The sequence below is a fragment of the Cicer arietinum genome, chromosome 5, assembly GCF_000331145.2.
Source record: "Cicer arietinum cultivar CDC Frontier isolate Library 1 chromosome 5, Cicar.CDCFrontier_v2.0, whole genome shotgun sequence".
Lineage (NCBI taxonomy): Eukaryota > Viridiplantae > Streptophyta > Magnoliopsida > Fabales > Fabaceae > Cicer > Cicer arietinum.
In genome coordinates, this window is record NC_021164.2 from 64,263,692 (window position 1) to 64,287,115 (window position 23,424).

Here is a 23,424-nt window from a genome sequence, read left to right on the forward strand (position 1 = left end):
TTACTATTTTGTTATGTATATATATATTTTGTATTGTTTATGTTTCTTAATTTTGTCTCAAAAAATTGTAAATTTGTATATGTATATTTCTATCCTCTTATATAACATTTGTATATGTATATTTGTCTTAATAATTTATTTAAGTAAATATAAATTTTATTTAGGCTTCTTAACGTGAATTCAATTAAATTTCCAGAATATTGAAGAGAAAAATAATAATTTATTTAAGAAAATATAAAATTTATGTATGAATTAAAAAAACAATTCATTTCATCGATTCATTGAAAGTAGTGGTTTTTCAAACTTCAAACACTATTTTATCAAATTTAAAAACTACTATACTATACATTTTATATTCAAATGATTCATGAAAGATTAATGAAGACTAATTTTTATGTGTATTGTAATTTTTTGTTTGTAATAGGAAAATTATTTTTCTTTAGTATTTTGTGAGTAGTACTAAAATGAAATATATTTTGCCACTTGATACAGCAAAATTTATATTAATTCTTAAATGTCATGTATTTCATATAAATAACATATGTTGAATAATAAAAATAAAAATTCATTATTAAGTTACTTACTCATCCTTACATTTACTAATTTACTTATTTTATATATGTCCATGTCCATTATTTTAAAAAAAATTATTTCATCTAATCTAATTATTTTATTTTATTTTATTTTAATAATTATTGTTTTTATTTCTTTAAAATTAAAAGTATTGCTTTATAATAAGTTTTTTGGAAATAAAAAATATTATGTGTAGAATTTAAAAATAAGACATCATCATTTGAGTAAGATTAAAGAGTATTGTTAGAGTCATCCTTTTTATCAATAATATTGAGCCTATAAGAAAGTAGTTTAAAGTTAAGTTAAAATTAGATTTTTTTTAATTTTTTTTATTGTAAATTATTATTTTTAAATCAATTTATTTTTTTAATGTCAATAAAATTTATAAAATTTAATATATATATATATATATATATATATATAATATAGTCATTTATTTATTAAAATCGTTGTTTCCGTGCGGACGCGCGGGTTACAAACTAGTAATTTAAAATAGAAGAGAATAAGATAAAACTTGAGAAAAATAAGACTAATGATCGGACAGTTGACATTGCGATTGGACTCTCTTTAAACTATTGAAATTTGAAACATGTCAGTTGGAAAATAAGTGCAAATGAGTGGGATAGGTATACTAATATCAAGTCGGTGTTTCAACATGCAAGCAGTTGAAGAGACTTGATGCAGTTTTTATTTTTTTATATCCACCAATAACTTTATGTCATGGTACTGATATTTGTTAAGGAATAAAAAAAGAAAATAGTTTTTTTTTTTTTTATAAAAAAATACTCCTTTTTTTTATTTTCAAGGTATTGCAGGTATAATTTTTAAAGTTATATTGCTTCTATATTAATAAAAACGGCATATAATAAACTTGTCGAATCATAAGATAAATAAATAAATACATAGATAGATAAATAAATAAATAAATACATAAATAAATAAATCAATATATAGATAAATAAATAAGTAAATGAATAAATAAATAAATAAATAAATAAATAAATAAATGAATAAATAGATAGATAAATGAATAAATAAATAAATGAATAAATAAATAAATGAATAAATAAATAAATATATAAATAAATATTTATTTATTCATTTATTTATTTATTCATTTACTCATTTGATTCTTCTCTGGTAGAAAAAAAATTACTTACAAACCTCTTCTCATTTTTATTTTTTTTGTGCTTTGATTTTTCTTTGGCAGAGTTAAACAACATATCAAACAAGAGAAGAGATAAAGAAATGGTATATTTTTACTTCGTTATGTTTTTTATATGTTATTTAAGTTGTTAAAATATATAGTATTGAGCTTGTTTATTTAATTTGTTAAAATATGGTATATTGAGCTTGTTATATTATTTTTTTCACTCTAATATTTATTAGTATATATGTTATTTATAATTTAAACACATAGAATAATAATTTAAAATATTGATGAAAGGATAGAGCTTGTTATATTACATTAAACTTGTCAGTCAAAAATAAAATTCCTATTAGCGGATAAAGATATAGATTATGGAATAATCATAGAAAAACATAATAAATAAAACACACTTTTAAAATATTCTTAACATAACTAATTCGTATGCATTTAATTTTTTTACACATAATTGCATGTGTCTAATTACATTTTAAAATATAAATTTTTAGAGATATATTTTAGAAAATAATATAACCAGGATAAGATAAATCGTCATTTGCAAAAGCAATTTGTAACTAAACAAAAAAAAATGATATTTTGATAGATAGTTTTGAAAATAGGGTAGTTTAATAAATAAAAATTCAAAATTGGATAGCTAAAAAGAAAACCATGTTGCATCCTTTAATTTATTGATATAATATATATTCTTTTTGAAGAAATAAGAATTGAAATAATATTTTATTTTATATTTGTGAATTCGATCAGTTTTACTATTGTCCATAAATAAATTTAATTATTTTCTATTTGAGAATTGATCATTTGATAACGTATCATTTGAAATGTTGAAATATATTATTTTTTATTTTTTATTTTTACTTATATATTCTTTATGAATGTAGGGAGATCTCACGATGTATGATTGGAGAAAAACCAATCACCTAAATCCTATCAGAAACCAAACCAAGGTAGTGCGTTTAATTCACCATTGTTTACTAATTGAGGATTATTATTGTAATTTGTTTTTGTTTTTTTTATTTTATTTAAAACATTCTAATTTTTTATTTTCATTAATTAAGATTAAAAATATTAAATTAAGATTTTTATTTGAAAATTTCGACATTAGCAGTGACCCAACTTCCTTTCTCATTATATAAAGAATTTCTTCTTTAAACTAGTTTCTTCTTTAAACTTTTGGAGCTTTCACCTTATTGCTAAAATTAAGAAGAAAAAAAATGATGTCTTGTTCTTTTTAGAAAATTTTAAATAATTTTTATTTATGAGCTGGATTCTAAATTTATAATTTTCTCTCCTATTTTTAGAGTAACCATTTTTCTGAATTTTTTTAATTTCCTCCTTTCATGTCATAGCTTAACATTTCCACATGCTTATTGTGTGACTTATTTTTCTTTTTTGTTTTTAATTTCAACTTCTCATTAATATTATTTCTAAGTTAGTTTTATCTTTCTATTTTATTATTGTTTTAATGTCTATCTTAGTCATATGTATGATTGAGAATTGATATAATCTTTTTTATAAAATTATTCTTGTATGGTTCAAGAGAATGTTTTGGTGACACTCACTTTAATTAATAGCATTGATCATCTATTAAACATTATTAAAATCAAACAGTAAAAATTAAGAAAATAGATTTGTGATATTTTTTATAAAATTAAAATAAAATTGACAAAATTATCATTTATTTAAAACTGTTTTAAATAAGTGGAAAATGTTTTTGTTTTCAAATAAAAAAAATGTTTGTAAGTGATTAATATACACTTACTATTGTTAGATTTATATGCATTAACAACCATATGTATATAATTTTTTATTTTAATTTTTTTTTTGTGGTTTAGGGAATTTAAGTGAAAAGATATAAATATATATATATTTAAATCCTATATATTGTTGTTTTGCTTTTCCTCTATGCGGTGTGCTTGAGGTACTATATTTATAACAATTTAATAAAAACTGCCAACAAGACGAAGAAGGAGCTACTATATATGCGTGACACAATTTCCTAGATTAAAAAGAATGGTTGCTTGTTGGAAGAAGATTGTCCATACATAGAAACATTTATGTCAGATATGCGCAAGGTACATTTTTTTTTTCTTTTTTTTTCTCATATTTTAAATCTTTCTTATTATACACTTTATTTTGATTTTGTTTTTTTCGGCGCCTATGTATTTAGTCTTTTTTAAGGACGACGACTCACCAATTCATAAATCTTGCGAAAAAAACATGGTTCGAAGAAAGAAACATAGTGCACCGTCAGCAATTAGAATTGGCGGTTAGGAATGCACCTGTAGTGGCACAAATGATCTGGTTACGGGAGATGCATGGACTGAAGGGGTAAGTCAAGTTTTTGAATGAATTTAGTTATTAGCATGTCAATTTAAAAATTAGTTAATTTAATTTCACTGTAACCGTAGGATGATATATATTTTGGTCCTATGCATGCAACAGATTTTGATGTTAATGAAGAACAAAGACATGCCGTGGTTATTGTGGGATACGGACAAAAAATAGAGAAAAATAAATTGAAGAAGTACTGGTTGGTGAGGAATTCTCGTGGAATAGAATGAGGTGATAAAAGTTACTTCAAATTTGACAGATCACCGTGTCGATTGAGGCTGGTTGGATCATCATGGCATAAGATATGAGAATCAATGAATCATACTAAACATATAGTGATTGATCTACTATTTCTACGTTAGAAAATTTAACTTTTCTAATTTAACCTATGGATCTATTCCGTTCTTTTTTTTTTTTAATTAAAAAAACTATGTAAAAATTGTAGCTAATGGAACTGAAAACTTTGTAGCTAGTGGGGAAAGCATTATGCCATTAAAACAAACAAGTCTTTTTAAATATAAAAAGAAAGATACAATGCGTTTGAAATAATAAGATTGACTTTATTATTTATTTTGATTTTTTCTAAGTCAGGGTCTATAAGAAAAACTAAGAGAAATTGTAAGATAAAGTAAAATATAAAAATTTATTTTCTAAATTAATACATAGAACTTAATTGATTGTCACAAAAATTCATTTTTTTTACTTAATTATATAAAATGTAAATTAAATTAATGCAAAAAAATCAGACAATAGTTATTTATGAAAATTAAATTTACAATGATTTAAAAATTCAAATCACTTATATTCTCTTTAGTACTATTTTTAATTAGATAAATATATTTAAGCTATTCGAACTTAGTCTATATAAACTATCTAGTGATTTTCATTCGAACAATAAGAATTAAATAAATATGCAAAATCATTTTAGAAAATTATCATGTTACATAATAGTCATATAGATCATATGACAATTGGAGATGTCTAACTTTCTTTTATTGTTTAGTCGGAAAAAATACTAGTAGGACGTAGAAAATTAATGACATGGTATATGTAAGACAATTTGATAACACAATATCTGTTTAACTTTGATTTTCTATTATTATTATTATTATTTAATATTAATTTTAGATGATTAAATTTTTTTATAAATTAAAAATATAATTTTTTTTTTTTTAGAAACTTGATGAAACTAAGAAATTTTAAGATATAGCAAAATATAAAAATTATTTTTAAAATTCATATATAGAACTTAACTGATTGTCACCAAAATTTATTTTTTTTACTTAGTTATATAAAATGTAAATTAAATTAATGCAAAAAAAAAATCTGACAATAGTTATTTTTGAAAATTGAATTTAACTATGTTTTAAATATTCAAATTGATCTTCTACTCTTAAATAAACTAAAAATGGTTTGTTTTTTAATTTAAATAACTAAATTATTTGCAACAAAGTCGTAGATTTGTCTTAATAATTTTTATTGCTTACAAAGCCCTCCCTACAGTTATTTTAGAGACTAAAAATGACAAAACAAGATAAATGGATTTACCAATTAAGTTGTAGGTTTGTTACTTTTCTATTTTATATTAATCTTTGGCAAATAAATTTATTTGAAGAAATTAAATATATATTATTGTGCTAATTTGGTACAAAAAATTAAAAGTATGCTTGCTGATTTACTAAAATTTATTGTTTTCATAAAACTGATAATGATTTCCTCTTGAAAAGAAACATACAAAAGAAAATTAAATGAGAAACGTGATGAACCACTGCTACACCAACAAATTGAAATACACTTGGAAGTCTGTCCACGCTTTCACCTCGACATGTCAGTCTATCACAACCAAAACCAGTTTCACAACATGTTGGATGCAATGCAATGGACATAATTTCCTGCAAAAGAAACAAAGAATCAGACTCGTCGAAGGTGGATCAGGAAGTTGCATTTGTTAAAAGTGTTTTGTCAAAAGAACCAAAAAGCATAATTAAATTGTAGTAAAATAATTAACAGAAATTTTTTTTAGTTATTATTAATCATTCAGATCATATTTTTTAAAAGATTTTTGTTTTTTTGTTTATTTATCATTTTTAATTGTTTAGTAACAAAAAATATTTATAATGATTTATTGTAAAGAGAAAAATATGTAAAATAATAATAATAATAATAATAAACAAGTAAATGTATTATAGAAAACAGACAAACAATTCTTAGAAAAGTACCAAAGTTTTCTTATTATATATAAATAACCATAAAATTTACTTGATATAGGTTAATTAGATAGGGATAGGAAGAAGTAACAGTTGTGAGTGGGAAAATAGCTATTTTGGGATTTTGGCTGCATGTACTATTAAACATGGCATATTGGAATGTCGATTTAAGGTAAATCAAGGAGACAAGTGATTTTTTTTCTTCACTAAATTAAAGGTTGGGCTCAGAGTAATAGAAAGAGAAAGACTATGAGGTAATTTTGGTGGTGATAGTTTTCTACTCTAATTTTGATTATACAAAGGTTTTGAAGAGCAAGAATGTTCTTTTATATTCTTCACTGTTGAATTGAATATGCTTGTGTGAAATTACCAACCAGAATGTATTAAGTACTAAAGTGGTAACTATTAAATTAACAACGTGCTATATACAGAATAGTTCAAGAAAGAGTAACAGTTTCCAAGACATTCAATGCATAAAAAAAATTATTAACCTGAAAAAGTCATCCAAAACCCTGGCTTCCCAGCATTTTAGATCAACACATGGCACTTGCTCACCCCAATTTCAAATTACTAATCATAATAATAATAATAATAATAATAATAATGATAATGTCAGTTGCATTGCAGAAAAAGTCCGCTTGAATTTGTTGTTTCTCTGTTATCGAAACACTATTTTGTTTGGTTTTCAACCATCAAGACTTACATGAATATGCAACATTGCTTGTTTCACGTGCCACAAAGTAAATATTTGTAATTTTCCTTTTATATGCTATTTCATTTTTTGTATTCTTGAAAATCAAAATGTAAAAATTATAAACAATATTTACATCAAAATAAGGCCTCACAAATATATTCTAAACATTTTTATATGTGTGCAGATATTTATATGATTTTATATTTACTAGTAGTCAATTCTACACCGTCAAGAGAGAAATGGTGTTTGGTTTTAAAAAATAGAATCAATTATCTTTTTCAAAATTGATTCTGAGCTGTTAGAAAATTAATTATATCTCTTACATATTCTTCTAAAATATCATTTTTCTTACCGGTCTTTTGTGTAATTTTATACAAATTATTTTGCAATATTAATTTAATAGTATTTTATTATCATTAAAAAAAAAACAGAATTTTATTTATTAGTACTGATATAAACTTAAAGACATAGTTTACTCGTAAAACATAAAACTTTGTAGTTTAAATTTATGTAAAATGCAAACATTGTCGTTTTAGTCTTTAATATTTAATATAATTTTATATATATTGATTAATTAATAACTTTAATATTTATCTTAAATGTGCAATTAGTCCGTATAAAATATAATATAAGGTTCTTAAATAAGTTGATAGAATAACTCTCAACATATCGTTAAGAAAAATTATAATACAATAATTATCATTTTTTTACATAGTTTGTTTGCTAATCAGTGACTATAGAAGTTAATGGAACATATAATTTTATATAAGATAAATATTTTTCATTAATCAATTAATTAAAATTAATATTTTTTATATCTTCTAAATAATAATTATAATACATTAATGATAATTTATTATAAAAATCATATGTTATAAAACAATTTTTTTTTTTATAAAACAGAGGCTAAAATCAAATTTATTGTATTTTGCAAAAACTGAAACAATTTTTTTATTTTGTATGGATTAAAACCAATTTTCTTGAATTTTGTCAGAACTAAATTTAAAGTCATTAATTATTCAACTCTTAAAAACTAACATTGTTAAGCATTTAGAACTAAAACATAAATATTTACATTTTTTTAAGGATTTAAACTAAAAAATTTATTTTATAGAAAATATAATTAAATTTCTTGCATTTTGCTGAAACTAATTGCACATTTAAGTTAAATATTAAATATTTATTAGATTAAAATACATTTTTAATATATTGGGTATATGTATGCTTATCAAAATTTTGAGTGTATTTCTATAATAATAGAAAACTAAAAACACTATTGTAGTAGTATTTTTATTTTATTTTTCTCTTTGGTGGTATCATCTATATTTTAAACCAATCTTTAAGTTACAAAAAGATTTACTGTTTTTCGTCCAACACTAATTTTATTTGAATTTGTTAATTTTTTTTTTTTTTTTGTTAATAATCCAAAAAACTTCTAATAGACATATATCTTACTTCGTGCAGTATTGTACCATCTAATGTATTTTTTTTCTGTGTCACGACATTTTGTGCCATCTAACAAAATAATTGGATTTTCTTATCAATAGTTAATTTTATATAAAATCAAAACCACAAAGCTTTGAGGAGAGTGAGTGTGTGTCACAATTTAAACTCTAAGATAATATATAATATAATAATTTAGATTACATTTTTTTTTAATTATCAGCAATAAAAATTTTGTTTTTTATTGAAATAAAAACTTTTATAATTAATTTAGGATATTACGTTCTCTCTCTCTATCTATATATATATATATATATATATATATGTAAAAACTCAATTTTATTTATCAATTAAAACAGTGTAATATCAATGAACTTGACTTAACTATAAGTTCTTAATTTAATTCCAAAAAGTTAGTAGTACTTAGAAGGTTTTTATACAAAAAAGTCGTTTATAATTAAATAAGTAAAAGTCCAATACAAATTACAACTCTTAATTCCTTGTATTACCTATCAAAGCGGTATTTCTCTCAAATTTGAATTTCAAGACTCATTAAATTATAATAACTGCGATTTTGCAAACACATGACCAAACGAGTTAAACACAAACAACGAATGAGGTGAGTTTTGAAATCATGTTAGTATAATACAAGTAAGAAGAACACACAAACAATTATAATAGAACTGTATCATTACACAAACATTCATCAAGAAAAATATCATTAAAAAGTCAAAATCACTCAAAGAAAATCAATAAATTTCACTATAATACTAAATCGTCTAAAAGAAATTATTATCGCACACAATACATATTAATCACAACAAAACAATATAAAAAAATGCAATTATGTGAATGAGCTTAGACTCTACACAATATAGTACAATTCTAATTCTGAAATATTTGGTTATGAGACTTGATATTATGCCAACATTCCGGTGAACAGACAATTTAAATTGGTATGTTCTCATAGATCCCCCTAAACTCAACCCGAGACACATATATGCGACAGTCGAGGTAAACGTGTGTTGCATGGTAGCTCCTGATATTTGGAGTGCTACCTCCAAGTCATCTAGTAATTATCCAACCAAATACCTTCAAGGCTCAAAGCACACCGCCATGATCAAACTTATTCAGTTGTACTTCCTTGGAATCACTAGGCTTGTCAGACTATACCTATATGATGAAAAAATAATCATCACTTCACAAATTCTCAATATTTATTTTCTCCCGTGGTTGACTTATGATACTCCATTAAGACCGTCACCTCAAACAAAAATTGAAATCACCATTATTTCATAAAATATGAAGTTACTTCAATATATCATCACAAATTCACAACATTATTATCATTAATTATATTTAATATAATAAATATTTAATATTTAAAGAGAAATTGAATATTTTAAAGATAGATTGGAGTAGTAAAAAATCTGAAAAGTTATGTTTAGTTAATTAATTAAATAAGTGGAAGTTCTTTGAAACGATGGATATCAATTTCTTACTTTTCTCCCCGTACGCAGCCGTCGGCTCTTGGCTCTTATTCATTACTTCTTTCTCATACTCTCTCAATGTGCTGCTGCAAGCTGGTCTCTCTTTCTTATATATTTTTTTATTTTTTACTTGTCAATTAATATTTATTATTATTATTATTATTATTTAATTAGGTTTTACTTTACATTCGAGTCTAACATTTAAAATATATTTTACTCATTTTTTTTACTTTTTTAAAATAAAATCAACAATTATAAACTAATTTTAACATTTTTTTAAATATAACTTCATTATTAAAATATTACTAATATTTTATAAAATAAAATAATAATTTTAAAAAAATATATTAGTATTAATTATTATCACAATTATTAAGTTATTATTTTTTAAAATATTTATATTAAAATGCTACCATCTTTAGAGAGAAATAAAAAGATAAAAACAAATAATTATAATATCAGTAATTTAATTTACATTTTATATAACTAAGTAAAAAAAATGAATTTTTGTAACCATGAATTAAGTTCTATATTAATTTAGAAAATAATTTTTTATATTTTATTTTATCCTAAAATTTCTCTTAGTTTTTCTTATCTTCTCTTATTTGTAAAATTTTCTTTCCTCGTTTTCTTAGTTTATTAAAAAATTTATAGTGAACATAAAATTAAATTTATCACGTTGAAAATATCAAAATAAATAATAAAGTCAATGTCATTATCACGTTGAAGGTTGCATTATATATTTCTCTTTATATTTAAAAAGACTTGTTTGTTTTATTAGCATATTGTATTTAATATAGTTCAATATTTAAAAAGACTTGTTTGTTTTATTAGCATATTGTATTTAATATAGTTCACCGTTTGGCTTCTCATATGTTATACCGCCATAAATGATACATGCACACTCAATCCTTAATAACCTTCATGACATGTGTTCTGTCAATTTTGGCCTAACCTTTATCGCTCTTTGTTGTGCGACAGTTCCTCGATACTTCTTCAATTGATGGTCCTTACCCATATCCCACGATAATAACATCATGTTTTAAATCTGTTGCATATAGAGTATATATAAAGTGAAGTTAAATTAACCAACTTTCAAATTGATATGCCAGTAAATTAATTCAAAAACTTGGTTTAGCCCTTCAGTTTATTATCTCTTATATCCAAAGCGTGCATCCCTAGCACTTTGTTTTTCTTTGAACGATGTTTAAAAAAATATTCCTAGCCCTTATGACTTGGCAAGTGGTCATCCTTAAACAAAGATAAATATATCGCAATAAAAAAATAAAACCAAAATAAAGTACATAATAATAAATTAGGTTTAAAAAATAAGAAAAACAAAATCAAGATAACGTGGATAACAATGAAAATTAAAAGTTAGAAAAGAAAAAGAAAAAAAAAAAAACCTTGCATTCACGAATCGCTTCCATACATACTCCACGGACAATTTTCTTCTAATACAATTCTCTCTGATCCATTCCACTATGTAAGAGAGACATCCATTTTATGTGGTGTGGTGTAATATATATATATATATTGAAATAGGTAGAGAGAAAGATATATATTTTCACTCAAATTTTCTAAACTACAACATAAATTATTTATATATATATATACATATATAGAGAGAGGTTGTTAGTATATATACATTCTAACAATAGCAAGTGTATATTAATCATCTACGCAATTTATCTGGAAAAAAAAAATCATTTTATATAAAACAGTTTTTTAATAATATTTAGTAGTTGGTCAATATTTTTAATTAAAGTCAGCGCCACCTATACATTCTCGTGAACTATGTAAGAATAATTTTATAAAAAAATTATACCAATTTTTAATCATACATATCACTAAGATAGACATTGAAACAATAATCAAATAATAAGATCAAACTAACTTAGAAACAATATTAATGAGAAGTCGAAATGAAAATGAAGAAACAAAACAAAAACCATAAGCTAGACAATGAGCATGTGGGAGCAATAAGCTAGCTATGGTAGTCTAGAACATGAAAGGAGGAAATTAAAAAAAATCAAAAAAAATGGTTACTCTACAAAATAGGAGAGAAAATTATAGATTTACAATTCAACCATTTAATAATAATTATTTAAAATTTTCTAGAAAAAACAAGACATCATTTTTCTTTTTAACTTAGCGATAAGATGAAAGCTCCAAAAATTCAAAGAATAAATTATTCATACAATGAGAGAAGAAGTTGTGTGTGCATAATTTTTATTTATTTAATTATTTTATATATTAAGTTAGTGTTATAATGTCGAAATTCTCAAATAAAAATCTTAATTTAATATTTTTAATCTTAATTAACAATTGTTTTTTTAAATAATATAAAAATCAAACAAGTTACAATAATACTCCTCCATTGAATTGTAAAATAGATAGTGGAATTGTTTTCAAATAAAAAAATATGTAAATTACTAATATACATTTTCTACTTTTTTGTACAGGTATATTAACTATCCTCTCTCTCTATATATATATATATATATATAAAATTTTAAACTAGAGAAATTTAATCGAATTCACAAATATAAAACAAAAGGATTCACAAAATAAAACTAATCGAATTTACAAATATGAAACAAAATATTATTTCAATTCCTATTTCTCCAAAAAGTATATATATACCTATTATATCAATAAATTAAAGGATGCAGTATGGGTTTTTTTTTTTGCCTCTATTTTGAATTTCTTTTATAGATAATGACATAATATAATATAAAATAGAGTTATGCAATATATAGAGCTCTGTTGCTTTAATATATTTAAATAGATATATAATATAACATATTTGTTATCTATTTCGTTAAAAAGTCTTTATTCAAAATAACATAGTTAAAAATAGATCTTTTCAAATGAACCCAAAAATAAACTTTTTCAAATCAACCAAACTCAATTCAATTAAGGAACCAATTCTAATTCCTCTCATAATTCTACTTTAGATTAAAATCCAATTAACGAATCAATTCTATCATAATCCTATTTTAGATTAAATAAAATTAAAAAAGAAATTAAAGTGGTTGAATCCAAATATTTAACACTCCCACTTAAAATAATAGATTGTACTAATGTACTAAACTCATTTTTCCACCCAAGTGAAAGATTTTATTCAAAACTAAAGCAACTTTTTTGCAATCAAAGAAATGTGATTTTGAGCTACTGATTTCTACGATCATTCAAACTAAAAATAAATAGTTATACTTGTTATCACAATTCTTCATTATTTGTATTGTTTTTTTTTATTTTTTATATTTACTTCATTTATCTAACCTTCTCTAAAATATGTGTCTATAATCTACGATAATAATAATAATAATAATAATAATAATAATAATAATAATAATAATAATAATAATAATAATAATAATAATATAATAATAATAATTATTATTATTATTATTATAATATTTAACTACATAAAATGCAATATGTTACTTATAGATATCTACCATTTTATTATTATTATTATTATTATTATTATTATTATTATTATTATTATTATTGTTGTTGTTGTTGTTATTAATATTTATATAAAAATCTTGGGTGAGAATTTAAAAGATTGAATTTTTCTTTTTTCTTGAAATTTTGGAGCTTTCATCTTGTCGCTAAAGTTAAGTAGAAGAAGAAAAAAATGATGTCTCGTTCTTTCTAGAAAATTTTAAATATTTTTTATTAATAGATTAGATTGTAAATTTGTAATTTTCACTCCTATTTTTTAGAGCAACCATTTTTTTTATAATTTACTTGTGTTCTAGCTTACGGTTCTCACATACTCATTGTCTAGCTTATGGTTGTTACTTTCTTTCTTCATTTTAACTTCTTTTTAATATTATTTCTAAGTAGTTTGATTTTGTTATTACATTATTGTTTTAATGTCTATCTTATTGATATGTATGACTGAGAATTGGTATAATTTTTTTTATAAAATTATTCTTGCATGGTTCATGAGAATATTTCAGTGGCGCTGACTTTAATTAACAACATTGATCAACTACTAAACATTATTAAAATTAAATTGTAAAAATTGAAAAAATAAATTTATAATATTTTATTAAAATAAAAATAAAATTGACAAAGTTATCCTTTATTTAAAACTGTTTTAAACAACTGGAAAATGTTTCTTTTCCAAATAAAAAAAACGTATTTAGGTGATTAATATACTATAAATATATATATATATATATATATATATAGTTTTTGTTGTTGTTTTAGAAATTTGAGTGAAAAGATATAACTATTTATCTATCTCTCTATATATATATTTGGTAAATTGTTGTTTTGCTCCAATGTAGGGTGTATTAGAAATATTAGAGATATTTTGTTACAATCGTTTAATCAAAATTGTGGAAGAAAATAAATATATGAACCTCTCTTAGAAGAGAATTGTCCATAGGTGGGAGTATTATCCATTTTATCTTAAATTCTGTTTTTTTCTCATTTTTTAAACTTTTATTATACACTTTATTTTGTTTTTATTTTTTTAATAAACAAACATCAATGCTTTGTATAGAAAGAGGATAAGTTCGTTCTTTTTTTTTTTTACTAAAAAAAATTATGTAAGATTATAGTTCGTTCTTTTTTTCTTCTTTTTTTAGTCAAAGAAACCGGTGAGACCAAAGAAACTGGTGGGTTTTTTTTGGTCAAAGAAACCGGTGGGACCAAAGAAACTGGGGACCATATCAAGTACATTACACCATGCTTAGTAGTTGGAACATGTGGGGAGCATTAAGAATCATGTGGGGACCAGTAATAGAATAATGTGGGGACCAGTAATAGAATAATGTGGGGACCAGTAATAGAATAATGTGGGGACCGTTCATTATTATTATTATTATTATTATTATTATTATTATTATTATTATTATTATTATTATCAATGTATTATTATTTATTAATATTTTTTATTTTATTTTAAAATAATTAATGTTAATAATTAAGTTTGTTTGAAGAAAAAGTTAAATGGACACTGACACGTTTAAAGACAGACACACAGTTAAAGTGAGAGATAGTTGACACACACTTAGACACTTTGTCACTCTATTGACACACGTGCGTGCGTGCGTGCATGTATTGTAGTATATATATGATAATTATTGTTATTTAATGCCCAATAACTTCGTTTGAGAGATAAAATCAAAAGTAACCATGTTGAAGATGAAGACCCTTTCATTTAGGATTAATTTATATATATCCGATAATTATCTTTATTTAATGTACAAATTTAATTCTTTTTGTAACAAGGTAATTTCATTTTATTTGAGAAAGGTAATTGAATTCAAAGATGTGGAAAAAACAAATTTTAATGTATAAACTTAGAGTGTTGTTTTGCATTTGCTGTTTGTGGAGTAATTGAGGTTTTACACTACATAGCAAAACAAGAGCATATTCACCTATCTACTCAACACGTGTACAACAAAACAAAACAGTATTGGTCCTATTATTCCTGACACTTTGCTTTGTATACAAAACAATGGTTGTCTACTACCTAAAGCCCTTGTGTTGGAACATACTGCTACTGATTATCCACGCCAAGTACATTAATTTTTTATTTTTTATTTTTAAAACAATTTTTTATGAATGATATTTTAATTTGTTTTCTATTAAAACAATTCTTTTTTCGGGTCAGCTTTGTAAGAATTTTGCAAATAGACTTTACAAAAGAAATGTTCTGCATAGAGAAAATGAATTCAAAAAAACAGAAGATGAGGTAACCATTTGAACGGGGTAAGTTTAAATTTTGTAGCACAACTTTTGTGGATTGATGAGATGTACCATTTGAAAGGGGTAAGTTTAAATTTTGTTGTACTAGTATTTCTATTCAAGTGATTTAATTTTATTTGACTTATAATAATAAGAGGAGATTTATTCTGGTACAAAAAAGCATCTGCATTTGCAAAAGCAGGAATACACTTTTTTAATAAATCTTAGGGAACAATCATCAAATATTCATAGATTTTGATATATAGTATTTAATAATATTTTGTTTATGACTAGTATTTTATTATTTTTCGATATCACCCTTTCTATTCTTTTTTAAAATAAAAATTTATAAAATAACTCAAATTTTGATAAGATTGAACAACATAGCGGAAAAAAGAAGAGATAAATAAATTGTATATTTTTACTCTTTGTTATGTTTTTTATATGTAAAAATATATAGTATTGAGTTTGTTTATTTAAGTTGTTAAAATATGGTATATTGAACTTGTTATATTATTTTTTTCACTCTAATATTTATTAGTATATATGTTATTTATAATTTAAAGTAAATTAACATATAAATGAATATCAATAATTTAAAATATTGATGAAAGGATAGAGATAAACTATGTGTTAATTTAAAGTAAATTAACACATAGAATAAATGACTTTTTATTAAACTTGTGAGTGAAAAATAAAACAAGAATGGTATGAGTAAACAACAAAATATTTAATACCATTAGAAGATTCATATAAAAGAATCGATTTATTTTGTATGCATTAGAAGATTCCTATTAGCGGATAAAGATATAGATTATGGAATAATCATAGAAAAACATAATAAATAAAACACACTTTTAAAATATTCTTAACATAACTAATTCGTATGCATTTAATTTTTTTACACATAATTGCATGTGTCTAATTACATTTTAAAATATAAATTTTTAGAGATATATTTTAGAAAATAATATAACCAGGATAAGATAAATCGTCATTTGCAAAAGCAATTTGTAACTAAACAAAAAAAAATGATATTTTGATAGATAGTTTTGAAAATAGGGTAGTTTAATAAATAAAAATTCAAAATTGGATAGCTAAAAAGAAAACCATGTTGCATCCTTTAATTTATTGATATAATATATATTCTTTTTGAAGAAATAAGAATTGAAATAATATTTTATTTTATATTTGTGAATTCGATTAGTTTTACTACAGTCCATAAATAAATTAAATTATTTTCTACATGAGAATTGATCATTCGAAAACTTATAATTTGAAATATTGAAATACATTATATTTTACTTTCTATTTACTAATTGAAGATTATTATTATAACTTGTTTTTGTTTTTATTTTATTTAAAAAATACTAAAAGTAAGTAAGAATTGTAGCTAATGCTCTAATAGTTGGAACTTTTGTTCAAAAAAGAAATAGGTGGGGACGATCTTATGAATTTTATTTTATTTCATTTTTAATAAAAAAAATTTCTAACAAAAAATAAAACAATCTAAATTCATATCGACTGCAAATTGTTTATGGATGAAGCAGTATGCCATTCAAACAAACGAGTCTTCTTACATATAAGAAAGATACAATACAAGCCATAACATGAATGTTATGGTTTGAAATAATGACATTCACTATTTTAATTTTTTTTTTAAGTGAGGGTCTATAAAAAAAACTAAGAGAAATTGTAAGATAAAGTAAAATATAAAAATTTATTTTCTAAATTAATACATAGAACTTAATTGATTGTCACAAAAATGTATTTTTTTTACTTAATTATATAAAATGTAAATTAAATTAGTGCAAAACAATCAGACAATAGTTATTTATGAAATTAAATTTAACAATGATTTAGAAATTCAAATCATTTATATTCTCTTTAATAATATTTTTAATTAAATAAATACATCTAAGCAATCCGAACTTAGTCTATATAAACTATCTAGTGATTTTCATTCCAATAATAAGACTTAAACAAATATGCAAAATCATTTGGGAAAATTATCATGTTACATAATAATCACATAGATCAAATGACAATTGGAGAGATATCTAACTTTCTTTTATTGTTTAGTCGGAAAAATACAAGTAGGACGTAGAAATTTAATGACATGGGTATATGTAAGACAATATGATAACACAACATGTGTTTAACACAACATGTATTTGAGAATATTTAAATTTTTTTATAAACTAAAAATATAAGAAAATTTTGAGAAACTGTGATGAAACTAAGAAATTTTAGGATATAGCAAAATAAAAAATTATTTTTAAAATTAATATATTGAACTTAATTGATTGTCACAAAAATTCATTTTTTTTACTTAGTTATATAAACCAGTTTCACAACATGTGGAAGCAATGCAATGAACATGATTTCTTGCAAAAAGAAATAAAGAATCAGTAAGGTAAACTATGGGTTGCGACTCGTCGAAGGTGGATCTGGAACTTGCGTTAAATTTCTAGCATTTGTTACATTGCATAGCCTGTATTGTGAGTTGTGACTCGTTGAAGGTAGAGCTAGTAATCTGTGTTATGTATGTAGTTAGCCTTTTACCTAGGTATTATAACATTCATGCACTTAAGTAGTAGTAATATCATTAGTTTTCTTGTAAATTCAAATTTTATTTATCATAAAGAGTACATAGATAAAGAAAATGATGAATGCAAATAGTTCGAGCATTTCTCATTTTCCTCAATCAAAATCTCCTAAATTGTATTCTTCCAGTTGGTATCAAAGCGGGTTTGATCCCACTCCAACTTTTCTTATAGCTCTAGCATTTCTCATTTTCCTCAATCAAAATCTCCTAAATTGTTCTCCTCCCACTTGGTATCAAAGCGGGTTTGATCCCTCTCCAACTATTCTTATTGCACATTATTGTCACAATAAGTCTTGGTTGTCTTTGACAATCTGGCAGCAGTTTGCTGTCGTTCGTAGTTCTCGACCTCCGATTGTATGGTGCCGCCATCCGTACAATTTATTTATGTATTGTGGTTATTGTTAATCACAGCTCACCGTTCCCACATCCTTAAAGGCATAAAAATTGGATTCAAACCTCAATATCGTATGCACTTATTTAATCTAATGGTAAAGTTGAGTGGTACATTGGTGAAGGATTTAATAGAGCCCTCACCCCATACCAGAAGTCACACTCTTTATAGTAATAAAATGTGAGTTCTTTGTATTTGGGCTGGTCTTACTTTGTTTATGACCCATCACACAATAAGAAAATTTACATATATACTTTTCAATATTTTTGTCCATAATATACCTATTACTATTTATTTATGACTTTTTGTCTGTCTATATTTTTAAGGTGTGTTTTGTCCGTCTATTAATTAGGACTTAAATAAAGATATGCAAAACAAGTTCTATGGTTGATTGGTCACTTAGACCATTGAAAATTCTAATGATAATTAATAATACTTTTCATTATTAATAACTCATTATCTTATTCATTTTTATGGTAATTTAATTGACATTAACAATATTTATTTATTTATTTTTATTGAATTAATATTTTTTAAATTATTTCAATCACAAAAATTAAAATATTTATTAACATTTATAATTACAATCACTAAAATTTTAAATATTTTTTAAAATTAATCTATAGTAGACCGTAATCTATATTGGAGTTGATCTATAGTAAAGTTTGGCATTGGATTTTTCTTCCAACATAAAAGTTGTAGCTCTGGTTTTTGGCTTTCCAACGTCTGCTCGCATGGGTCAATCCGATATCCAGAGCTCAAGTTATGGCCTACAGAGCGAATAAGGGTCAAAATGCAAATAATAAAATTATAATTCAATTTCGACCCAAAGTTTAAAAGCAAGCTAAAAAGTTATTCTAAGCTATAAAGAGCTTTTAAAATATCAAAGTAAAAAGTTAGAAACATGTGCTCAAATGTTATGATCAGTAGTCTATGCTTCAAACATGTGCCAGACCAGAAGAGAGAAATTGTAGGACAAAAGTGAAGCCATGATACTAGTAGGATATCATCTAATTGGTGCATACAAGTTGTATGGTCCTTCCAGAGGCAAGGTTGTAATAGAAGGAGACTTGGGACTGGAAACAGAAGGAGACCAGCAGCCAACATTGGAAACAAATTGCCAGCAACCAACATTGGGACTGAGAACAAGACACCAGTAGCACATGTTACCTACACAAATGCCTTTACAGGTACAAGATGATCATCAGACCAGTATGGACATATTTGAAGAAAAAATAGAGTCAAGCATATCTCATAAGGAAAGGAAATCACCAACCCACTTAAAAGACTTTGAAGTATATAATGACAGTGACATTGATAAGAGTGGAGACCTGGTACATTTTGCTTTATTTGAAATACAGAACCTTTGAATGTTGAAGAAAGCCATGAAGAGGGGACCTTGGAAGAAAGCAATGATAGAATAAATCAATGCAATTGAGAAGAGCCAGACTTGGTACTTAACTGACTTGCATCCAAAACAGAAGCGGATTGGAGTAAAATGGATCTACAAACTCAAATTGAATCCTCATGGAACAATTGCCAAATATAAAGCTAGATTGGTGGCCAAGGGATTCTTACAAAGGGAAAGTATAAACTATTGTGAAGTATTTGTTGTAGTGGCCAGAATTGAAACAATCAAAATAGTGATAGCATTGGCATGTGCTAGAGGTTGGCTGATGTGCCAGCTTGATGTCAAGTCTGCCTTTTAGAAGAAGAAATATTTGTCTCTCAACCACAAAGATTTGTGATTAAGGAAAGTTATATATGGTTTGAAGCAAGCTCCAAGAGCTTGAAACAAAAGAATTGACTCATTCGTAATTGGCATTGGCTTCATCGAATGCACAGTGAAATATGAAGTATATGTAACGCATTACACACTAAATGAAGGGTCTGCAATGACCCCATTTGCCTATATGTTGATGACATGTTGGTAACTAGCAGCAATGGGAAGGCAATTCAAGAGTTCAAACAAATCAGTAATGATGAGTTTGAAATGTCATATTTGGGAAAAGTAAGTTACTTCTTGGGATGAAAATCACTTGAGATAGAAGGAGGGCTACTGATGCATCGAAAGAAATATGCTGGAGAAATTCTAAGAAGGTTCAATATGGTCTGTTGCAATCATGATGTCACTCTAATTGAGATCAATGATAAGCTGGGAAAAGAAATTGAAGAGTTTGTTGATACTACATATTTAAGCAAGTTGTTGGTTTCCTAAGGTACTTGTGCAATATAAGACCTAATATATGTTATAGTATAAGTGTTATTAGCAAATTCATGGAGAATCCCAAGCATTCCCACTGAATGACAGCCAAAAGGATCATGAGATGCATTCAAGGCACATTAGAGCACAGTATTCTGTTTGCAACAAATTTAAAACAAGAAAATGAAGACTTAGTGGGTTGTTGAGATTTTGATTGATGTGGAGATAAGAGTGATACAAGAAGCACATATGGTTATGTATTCAAGTCCATGAAATCTCCAATATCATAGAGCTTAAAGAAGCAACCAGTCATAGCATTGTCATCGTGTGAGGCTGAGTATATTGTTGACAGCTATGCAGCCTGTCAGGCAGTGTGGTTGAAATCATTGACATCAGAATTGAGAATTGATGTATGATGATAGACAACACCTCAACCATAAATCTAGCAAAGAATCATTTGTCTCATGAAGAAGCAAAAACATTGAAACGTGGTTTCACTTCTTAAGAGATCAAGTTGGAAGATGCAAATTATAACTCATATATTGTCAAATTGAAATTCAGTTGACTGATATCATGACAAAGACATTGAGGACAATCAGATTTCAGGAGTTAAGACAAATGCTAAGAGTAGTTTCAATTAGATACTTGAATTAAGGGAAAATGTTAAAAATCAAGAATGTTATGAAAAAACCAAATTGATCAGAATAAACCAAGAATGTTCTTTGTATTAGAAAGTTTGTTTGTAATTCAAGTACAACAGTTGTTACATGTAATAACTAACTAATCACTTAATTAGTTAGTTAGTTATAGGATAGTTAGAATGAATAAGAACAAACCATGTATAAATAGCACATTCCATTCATTCAATAAACAAGTCATACAACATATATCTCATTATGTATTTTCATTATTCTTGCACTTGAAGTAATAAGCTTGAAAGCTAACAAACACACTTTGACATGTGTGACTATAATTAGTATAATTTAATCAAGGCAAAAAAAAAGTCCAAGAAGTCCCTCCAATAATGGGTCATGTTTATAAAGTATCTCTTGCTTTGAAACTCACCAACATAACTAAACATTGACATAAATATCAAACACCACATTGACATTAAAAATAATTTAAGAAAATTGAAGGGAATGGACGCAACTACATATGCTTGTGCTATGTTGGTTTCAAACATCGACATTTGTCGAACACCAAACCCACCTTCAATATGAAGTGTCGTACTAATAGCTTCGTCATAAACTAAACAAAACTAATAGCGCCTACAAAATACATGGTAGGCCACGGTCTATTCTTTTATAACAAAATAGTGTCTACAAAGTTTAAACGTTAACGTCTAAAGATACATCAAACAAAATATATACCAAAGACCAACATGTGGTAGAAGGTATGAAAATATATAAGGAAATATATAAGGAAATGATATTTTGACAAAAATTTAGATGGAATCGTTAATTTCATATATATAAAATAACATTTTTATTGTAAAAGATGATACAATTTAAATTTTTAGATGTTCAAATATATCCAATATTCATTAATTATGATTTGGATTCTAATATATACTTGAAAGTCGTGTTTAATGGAGTTTAAAATTTTGATTAATTAATATATTTCAATGATATTGCAACACATAATTATTAAACATTTACTATACATAATTAATCATATATTTAAATTGTGTTCACAATCTAAATAGTTAACTAATTTTGAGTTTTTTTCTTTAATTTTGAGTTATATTTAAGTAAAGCATATAGTCATACGACAATTTAATTTCTTGTGAAATCACTATTTTACATCATGTTAAAAGTCAAATTTTTATATCACAAAGAAAGACAATTTTTATGATACATTATTTTATGTTATTTCCTTATAATAAACTATCTTATTGAGTCTAGATGATGCTATTGTACATATTAAAGTATCAAGATTAATGTATTAATATATAGAGTTTAATGAAAAATAAATTATAATTCCTATATATTTTATAAGATTATATAAATATATAAATCTATCAAAAATAATTGTTAAATCTTGATAATCTTTATGGTTCAAATATATTTTCATTTTTTATAATTTAAATTATGGATAGAGCTGTGACTGGCAATTAAAAACATACTAAACATTTATATATGGTCAGCTAATCCACTTTAGTAGTTGTGAGATGGCTAACAAAATCAAACTACACTTCTGTGGTGAGACAGCAAAGCAACTTTAAGATTTCTTTTATAGCACAAAATCAAAACAGGCTCCAGAGTTTCTGAGGCAAGCATGTGTAAGCAATGATAGGTAACTGTCTTATCACAGTGCAAGTTTAACACCATGAAGAAACCCCCATATAAATTACAAAAGTATGTGTAAAATAATAAATTACAAATGGAGTGAAAAAGATGCAATCAATGAATGCAATTAAAATAAATCAATATATAGCAGAAGGAAGTGACAATAGGATGAATGGTGTGTACACAGCCTCTCATGCACATTTCATAATTGCCTCCATTCACCATGCCTATGGGTCCAATTCACCTTCCTCTTAAAACAAGTTCCTCATTCTTATTTTCTGGTGGTGTGCATTAACTTTATTCGTCTTCT

General features: G+C 24.6%; 1 protein-coding gene across 1 annotated transcript in view; it reads right to left on the reverse strand.

Moving 5' to 3' along the window:
- LOC113786520 (transcriptional adapter ADA2-like) overlaps positions 1 to 10,945 on the reverse strand; it is a 14,447-nt gene extending 3,502 nt beyond the window's left edge. Inside the window, exon 1 of the mRNA XM_073368835.1 lies at positions 10,862 to 10,945. Within this exon, the coding sequence (XP_073224936.1) occupies positions 10,862 to 10,945 (84 nt within the window). The remainder of the gene's footprint in view (positions 1 to 10,861) is intronic.
- Between the last annotated feature and the right edge of the window lie 12,479 nt (positions 10,946 to 23,424).